General features: G+C 33.7%; 1 protein-coding gene across 2 annotated transcripts; it reads right to left on the bottom strand.

Moving 5' to 3' along the window:
• Positions 1–5,614: 5,614 nt before the first annotated feature.
• Positions 5,615–8,236, bottom strand: LOC112510098 (protein NRT1/ PTR FAMILY 2.11-like). Of its 2 annotated transcripts, none has more exons than XM_025115389.1 (4): positions 8,101–8,236; positions 7,481–7,698; positions 7,173–7,408; positions 5,615–6,697 (listed from the first exon to the last, which is right to left on the bottom strand). In XM_025115389.1, exons 1-4 carry the CDS (start codon positions 8,198–8,200, stop codon positions 5,794–5,796), a joined length of 1,458 nt encoding a protein of 485 aa, XP_024971157.1. In that variant the 5' UTR covers positions 8,201–8,236; the 3' UTR covers positions 5,615–5,793. The 2 variants fall into 2 exon arrangements, with proteins under 2 accessions (XP_024971157.1, XP_024971156.1); XM_025115388.1 differs by having other exon boundaries at positions 6,855–7,408; positions 8,101–8,200.
• Between the last annotated feature and the right edge of the window lie 857 nt (positions 8,237–9,093).

Below are 9,093 nucleotides of genomic sequence, written 5' to 3'. Positions count from 1 at the left end.
TTTTCATGAAATTGTTTAATCTTGTGAAATTGTTTCATATAATACTTTTTTTGATGAAGTTGTTTCATATATGGTTATGAAATTGTTTCATATACTACTTAATGAAACTGTTTCATATATTTCTCTAAAATTAAAATAATGAAGATGATAATATCCATGATTAACATCCTCCACAATAAAAATGATTAATCAACCTCTTATATATATATATATATACACATATACATATATATATATATATTTTTGATGGTCGATTCGATCCAAACCGCTAAAAAAATGTTCAAACCGTAGACCGGACCAGATTGAACGATTTGACTACTTTTTAGATCAAATGGAGTGCTAGACTGCTTAGATCATAAAAAAACCAGTCTGATTTAACTTGGTTTCACTGTTTTGAATAGTCCAATTGTTTTGTGTGAACAACCCTAAAGTCAATGATTAGCTTGGATTGTGTGAGTTTTTAAAATTTTGTGTTGGTAAACTTGAAGTCCTTGTTAGAAATCTAGGTTTCAGGAATTGAAGTGTTGATGAAAATACCAGAAAAGAAATCACCTCTGTAAGTAATATGTCGTCCCTTTTTCAGTCTTGGGTCTCACAAAATTGACTTCGGGATAATCCAAATTAAACTCTAGATTATTGACAAAACCGAGGGTAAAAACACACTAATTTTGTATGTTATAAATGGGATAAAAAACTACTTATATAGGTAGTTAATCAACAATTATGTTAGCCGAATAGGTAGCGATTTGAGTATAAGAACAGCTACCAACGACAACCATCAATGGATTTTGTGTTGGAAAATAGTAGCACGAGATCAAACTTGTGTGTAAAGAAAGTTAGCCTTCTAAATATTTTCTTTTTAAAGTTAGATTTCTTAATATTAGAAGGCCTTCTGAAATCTTGCATTTTTATGAAGCCTTAACCTTTCTATCAAGCTTATTTTCAGATTGAGTCATATCCTTCTGAAGTTCACTTTACTTGGTCCATATCGGTTAGGTGCCTTCAAATCCCACAAGGGGGTGCAATTTCTTTGACTCCAGTTCTATGGCGATCTTAGGTTTTACGTTAGATTATCTGAGTGCAACTCCCACATCTTAATTCATATTACAAGTTGACTAAAACTCCGTCGACCTCTTATCAGTCACAACTTCACCAACAAGTCTAAACACATTTTAAACATCATAGTTGTAACTCTTCCATGATCTTTAAATGATTACATCCAGCGGTATGCAAACAATGGTCATGAAAATTTGGTGAATGTGCCCAACTTGCCTCATTTCTGAGCATGACACACTTGTCATGCCTTTAACGTAGCCTCTTGAAACCTCAGTTTTAGTGTGTAATCAATGATCCTTCACATAAATTATGTGTAAATGAAAACCATGTTAACGCGTCACATGCATCAAAATTATATTTTTTCTAACATAGCTCGAACATAAATATCGTTGCGTAAAGAAGTCATGAATTTGATTTTGCATGCAAGGCTTAAAATATCATGTGAAACTCATGTGTGATTGTTGGTCATAGAATGCTTCTGATCATATGTGATTGTCGATCATAGATACTATCCTAACAACACTACAAACGTGTTCCAACACATTTCCAATCGATCGGTTGACTTCCGCATGAAAGACATTTATCTAATCTATGCTAAAGGAATCACTCAACTTATTTTGAAGGATCGCTTTAAAAAAAAAGACCATTGGAAGGACGCTCACTGGAAAAACCGTTCCATACAGATGGAGCAATCCATGCCATTAATAATGGAGCCATTTGATTAATTTAATTATTTTCTTTAATTAATTAATTTAACTGATATTTTAATTAATTACAAAATAAATGAATTAATTTAACTAATCGCTTTTAATTATCGTTTCCATTTAATTATTGTTGTTTTTGAAAATATTGTTTTTCAATTTTCCTTTATTTTCGTAATTTTTTATGATTATACTTTTACACCTTTATACATAGAAGATTTATTAAAAATGATTTTAGTTATCGCAACTTTTATTTTAGTTTCTAATTATAATAAATAATTTTTTTAATTATAATAAGTACATTTTTAATTGTTATAGTTTTTTTTTATTATAAAAGACTTATAAAATATATATGATGAGGATAAAAGGCTTATGAAATACTAGAATGATACTCGTGCAATGCAGCGAGATACATATTGATTTTAATATCATTTTATTCTTTATTTTAGTCGATATAATATGGTCTTATGTGATTTTGAAAAAATGATGATTTTATTTTTATTTTTTTCAATAAAATATAAATTTGAAGATATCATAAAAATTTGACAAAAATATATCGATATTATTATCAAGTTAACTATTTAAAAATTCCTATTTTTTGTGTAATTTTTCAATTCAATTTTGTTTATTATAATTTAATTTAGGTTCAATAACGAAGTAATTTATATTTAGTTTAATAATATTCTTATAAAAATAATAGTAATTTATTTTGTTAGAACTCGATAATTATCCTAATTATATTTAAAAATTTTTATATTTTAAAATAAGATGTTTATTCTCTATTTGAATTTGTTTATCCGCTGTTAGTTAGACGAATTCAAAAAATGGAGCTTTAATAAATTGTATTTATGCATAATTTATTTGTGATTTTGAATTTTAAGTAATAAACATCAATATACAGTACTTCATGCATAAAAAATAGTTTTTAAGAATTTTTGTTAAATGCTTTATAACATAATATAGATACATGAACGAAAAATCTGATATAACAGAAAAAGAAATCTGATATGATAAAGTGTAACATCCTAAGCATCACTTGTACTATTAAATCATTTAAATAGTTTAATCATTGTCAATCGCTACATTGATACTTCCGTGAACATTTATATTCACATTTTCAACAACTACAACTAATTAAATCCTATATTCGTTGTCGTTGCCCATGGGGACTGTCCACCAACAACGGCCTTCTGGTTACTATCACGCCTGACTTATTGCAGTTCTTAAAGTTTATTAAAATAAGGCTCGAGGTTTATATGTAAGAGATTTACTAAAAGTCGTTGCTTGATATCGATAAGACATAGAAACTTCTCGATCTCGATCTGCTTCTTTGTTCAATGCTTTTCCTCAAAACTTTCTTTAGTGTTTTTGTATTATTGTGTAACTTATAGAACTAGACCGAGGACTGCTCTATTTATATATGGTTTCAGTCGTGATATCGGTTTACTTGTTTTTCAAATGAAAAATAAAAAATATTTTGAAAGGTTGTTACACTTGGTCTATACCCTTAATTTTGTTTGAACATTAATATCCATCCATTGGTTACACTACAACAAAATCGGGTTTATAGAACACTCTCAATTTCTAAGCGTCATAATAGACCTCTTTATAAGACTTAGTTTACATGACCACAAAAATAAATTGTCCTATTTAAAGGTGTTGTAATAAGTTTATATGACGCTTTTGAACGTCTTACAAGTTTTTTAAAACATTTTTAATACAAAGTGTCGCATTAGCAATTTTATAGGACACTTTTGAGAAAGTGTCCTATAAATTCAATTTTTTATAAGACATTTGTTTTTATAGGACAGTTTTTCAAATAGTATCCTATAAAGTTGCTAATTGGACGTTTTATATTAAAAGTGTCCTAAAAAGCTTATACGATGTCAAAAAACGTCATATAAACTTATTACAACATCTTTATATAGGACGCTTTATTTTTTTGGTCATACTAAGTCTTATAAAGAGGTTTATTATGACGCTTAGAAATTAGGAGTATCCGATAAACCCTGATTTTGTTGTAGTGTTAATACTCTAAAAATATACAACGATTCTTTATTTTGCTCAAATAATCTTTAAAAAAACAACGATTGTTCACGACAAATGTATCAAATTATTAAAGGGAAAAGTAAAAAAAAAAAATCCAGCGCACTATCTCATTTTGAATGATTAAGTTTTTAAACTATTTTTTTAAATGAAAAGATCATTAAATTTTTTCAGTTTGAATAATCAAGTCCTGAATTATGTTTTTAGATGAAAGAATATTAAACATTTTCATTTTGAATGATTAAGTCCTTAAACATTCTCTTGGAATAAATAAACCACCAAACTTCTAAAAATTGATTATCTGCGCCTTTAAAAAAAATAAGCTACCCATAACCAGTGATGGCCAAAAACCGGTCCCCGGCCGGGCCTAATCAGTCTCAAGCTTTCTCATAACCGGCCATAATCGATTCTGGTCGAAAATGGTGAACCGGTCAAGGTACTTCATAACCGGTTACGAGCCGCCGGTCCTGGTCCCAACCGGTCCCGGCATTAAAAAATAAGATTTTTAAATTTTTTTAATGATATATATTTTTAATACATTATAAAATTTACAATTAGGTCACTCAAATACACTTTAAAAATGCGTTTTAATATAATTAAAATTACATTGTTTTATAAAAATACATTATAAAATTATTTAAAAATAAATTTATTTAAAAAATTATTTGAATTTTCAGGCCGGGCCGGTCCATAGCCTGTCCCATAACCGGTCTCGGTCCCACGAAACTACCAAAAACCCCCAACCGGTCCCGGTTTTCGGTCCCATAACCGGTCCTTACCAGTCCCGGGTCAGGCCGGTCCTTTGGCGGTCCTAGTCCTCTGACGGTCCCAAACCAGGCCGGACTGATTTAGCCATCACTACCCGTAACTGACGAGAGTGGTTGCAACTTCTTACTGCGTACATACATACATACAAGTAATAATAAACGACATAGTTGTTTGGTCCAAATGTATGCCATGATATGAACATTGAGATCTTTTCAATTTAGTTAATCAATTAAGAATGATGACTAAAAAGGGAAAATGATGGGATTTTATATCATGGTCCATTACTACTTACTACTTACTAGAACGTGGCTGGACCACATACCTATGGATGATGTTGGCCGATGGTTCGTCCGTGAACATCCTTTATTTTGACTTGTTAAACCGGTTTTGACATCTAAATCAACCACACAAAACCCGGTTTATGATATGTAAGTGAACCAAACAAAACCTGAAGAACAAGTAGCAAAATAAATCATACGAAAACGGAAAACAACAACTTAACTGACAGATAACGGTTAAATATTTAGGCTATTTTCAATATATTTCTAGTTCGAATCATCTCAGATCATTAGAGATTTTTCTGACTGTTATTTTTAAGATCTCATGTGATTACTCGACGTACCTGTAAACTGACCCGGATATCCACAAAATACGATCACCTGAAATATATGTTCATAGAAAACTATACACCAAAAGATTTGGATTAAATCAGAACACCCGTTCTCATTTGACAAATATGACCACTTTTTTTTATTAATCTAGATATCCGATCCATTATAAGAACCAACTAATCTCATGACGACCACCCGCTTCACGGGTACCTCGAAATTACCACATTTGTGGCTACAAAAAGATTTTTATTTCTTCTTGAATTCAAACCTGAGACCTTCAAACACTTTTAACCTTTAAAACACAAACTCAAACCAAGTTTGACACCACCTCTCTGGTTCAAATACTACCACTTTTGACATGCACTCTTTAACATATTTATTATTATTAGACTAATCTGCTACTTTAAATTACTTAAGGACAGAATTCTGTTTGCAAGTAAAATGTCGAAAATACCCCCCCACATTATAATTAATTACCAAACCTACTTTTAGTACATATTGGAGATCTTTTCAAGTAACCCTCTTGAACCCACAGTTGGGTTGGGTACATCATTTTCATCCCAACGTTTAACGTCGTCTAAGGGTATTATAGTCATTTCAGATGTATATTTTCAAACCATATGTTTCTGGGTTGACATATCTTCTAACGCCACGTCATCTTTTTCATCTCCAGTTCCTTTATATTTATACCATTTTGCCACCATCAAATAGTACATAAAGTTGAGCACCTCCAACCCCATGCACAAGTAATAGAAGTTATCCAACTTCGCCTCGTTCAAATCCTCGGCCAACCAATTCGTCGTCGACCCAACTTCACGAGTCGTTCTATGAACCACCGATATCATGAAACTACTCAAATAACTCGACATCGCCATCCCGCAAAACAAGAACGCCCCCGCGAAACTCCTCATGTTTTCCGGAAACTGTTTGTAGAAAAACTCAACAAACCCGATTATCGCAAACCCTTCCGAGAGGCCCGCGACCGCCAATTGAAGTATCAGCCAATACCCCGACATCGATGAAATCGCTCCTTTCCCCCTCACCGACCCGAGCGTCGGTTTTGCATGTGCCAAGTCTCTTCTTTTCGTCTCGACTAAGGCAGCAACAAGCATCGTCAAAATGGCGATGCCTGCTCCGACTCCGATCCTTTGGAGGACCGAAATTCCTTGTTTTTTGTTTGTTATTTTCCGGAGACATGGAACGAGCAATCGGTCGTAGATTGGGATCCAGACCGTGAGTGCTAGCATTTGGAAGACGGTGTAGGAGGCTGCTGGAATCTGGAAGGTGCCGGACCCGAGTCGACGGTCGGATTGTAGGGCTTGGAAGACTGTGTAGGTTTGCATTTGGTGGAGTGAAACATTGTAGATTATGCAAGCAAGCCAAATTGGAACAGTTCTGATCACACATTTCACTTCTTCTACTTGTTGTATACTACAAAGCGTCCAACGGTTTCCTGACGATCCGTCGGGGTTAATTTTGTCGTTTTCTGTCTTAATTGCGGCTTTATTCAGAAACCTGTTGTAAAATTGTAACACGATCAAAATATAATTTCACATCACGTCATATTTCATACAACTTATTATAACACTTTTATATAAGACGCATGATTGCTTATTTTTATAAGTAATTTGTTAGCACATAATTTAACGTTTGTTTTTTTTACTTTTAGTACCTGAATTGTTTGCTGTAAGGAAGTTTTGAGTTGATCGATTTGGTGGAAACATGATTGAATAGGGAGACTGACGGTTCCTGAGGAACCGTCAATCCCCTCTTCTTGATGGTGGCCGTGAGGACTTGAAAAATGCTCGTCAAAGGGCTGCCGTCAGGCAACACTTTGACGTAAATTCTGGTGCCCGCAAAGAAGACGGCACACGAGAGGAACATAAGGAACGTCGGGATGGCTAATCCGAGGGCCCAATTAACATCCGCTTGCACGTAAACGATGACAGTCAACGATACCATCATGGCAAACGTGAAGGTGAAGTAGTACCAGTTAAAGAAGCTAGCAATTCCCGCTTGGCCGGATTCAGTTTTGGGGTTAAACTGGTCTGCACCAAAGGCTAAGTTACATGGCCGGATGCCACTAGCTCCGGCGATTAGAAACCCAAAACCGGTCAACAAAAAAGCCATTTGCCACGGCGTCGGTCCGATGCAGGGGACACCGTCTACACAATGAGGAGGATGAAGCTTTGAGACTGCTGCCGTTAACGTTAGCACAAGCATCCCCTGAATTAAACTAAAAATTACGAATTTACTATAATAAAAGTAAACCTTGAAATAAAAGCTAAAGATTCGTACCATGAAAGATGAAATGGAAGCGAAACCTAAGACCTTGTATCGGCCGAAATACGTGTCGGAAAGAAAAGCTCCGACAAGGGTACCGAAGTTGCAAGTACCGGCGAATACGTTGATGAGATTAATAGCGTCTATCGACTTCATGTTGAATACCGTAGTTAGATACACCAGTAGATTTGTTGACGTCCCAATCGTTCCAAGCTTTTCAAACGTCTCGTTTCCTAAATAAGATTCAAAACCATATATAAGATTTGTTTTCTTACGTTAATTCATTAATTAACATAACTTTGTTAAACCTTGATTGGTTGATACATAAATATAAAATAAGCATTTCAGCTGAACAGATTACTAACAACTTAATGATTAAGGATGCGCGACCCATGACCTACAGCTTATTACCATATAATAAGCACATCAAATGCCATCAAACTAAATGTTTGAAATTGAGCTCAGCAAGCACACAACTTCGAGAATCTCTTTCTATATGCATTAACACATGTATTTCGTGCATTAAATGTATCGCAAAGGTATGAACATATGTGGGTGTGGGTGTATATATACAGATAGATAGATATATGTGTGTGTGTATGGTATATATAATTAGTGCAAGTGTATATATATACCTATAACAAAGGGCATGGCTTTGACTCCTCTGTAGTTGAGCTGTTTGAGTTCTTCCCCTTTCTCATCTCCATTCTCCATAGTTTCTACCTTCTTATCCATTACTTCCCTCTATCTATCTATGTATATATATGTATATATATATATACAAATTTATATATGTATAGGTAGTATGTACAGAAGTGGACAAATGTTTGAGTTCTTGGCTACCATTGATGTTGTTATATATAAAAGGGAAGAGGGTAATGGCAGCATTTATAGAACACAAGAACACGGACGCACCCGGATGATTAGAGGTGGTGAGTGGGGTCCACCCTCCAAAGACATAAGGCAGAGGCCACACCGCAGACTGTGTGGACTGTGCTTGTCAATAATTTTCATTTAATACCCCAAACTTTTTAACAATTTTTCAAAACAATCCCCAACAATGAAATAAAAAAATATTTGTCTACGGAAACGAAATGGAAGCTTGTAATCATTATGATGGGTAAATTTGTAATTTCATATTATGTTATAGAAATATAACCATTTTATTTTTTTATTAACCTGGATATCCTACCCGCTATGCAAGCGCGACTAATCTCAGGATGACCACCTGCTTTGCGGATAGTTCGAAGTCATCACATTTGAACCTCCGTGGTCACAACGGGACTTTTTTATTTCTTCTTGGATTCAAACTTGGGACTTCCAGACATTTTTGATCTTTGAAGCCCAAACTCAAACTAATCAAACACCACTCTTATAAAATTATGATTAAAATGAGACACTACCCTTATGATTACAATAGAACCATTAAAGATGTGGGACAAAAAGGGTACATTTAATTTCACGTGCTATGTCTCAATTCTTGCACACGTAGGGCATAACATTTTTTAATTGGAATAAAAAGTAGTCTTTCAAACTATGCTAAACATTTCAAATAGTCCATTGCACTACCAAAACCTAAAACAATATGGTTATATTATATATATATATATATATATATATATATATAA

Source organism: Cynara cardunculus (genome assembly GCF_001531365.2).
Source record: "Cynara cardunculus var. scolymus isolate 2C chromosome LG 3, CcrdV1, whole genome shotgun sequence".
NCBI classification, from domain to species: domain Eukaryota; kingdom Viridiplantae; phylum Streptophyta; class Magnoliopsida; order Asterales; family Asteraceae; genus Cynara; species Cynara cardunculus.
This window is presented reverse-complemented; position numbering and strand designations above follow the sequence as displayed.

Bases quoted from the DNA above. Each gene is read 5' to 3' on its own strand.
- LOC112510098 (XM_025115388.1), bottom strand. From the start codon at position 8,200: ATGGATAAGAAGGTAGAAACTATGGAGAATGGAGATGAGAAAGGGGAA. The intron at 7,699-8,100 runs GTATATATATAC...AATCTTATTTAG, and splicing joins AGCCATGCCCTTTGTTATAG to GAAACGAGACGTTTGAAAAG. The intron at 7,409-7,480 runs GTACGAATCTTT...AGTTTAATTCAG, and splicing joins CTTCCATTTCATCTTTCATG to GGGATGCTTGTGCTAACGTT.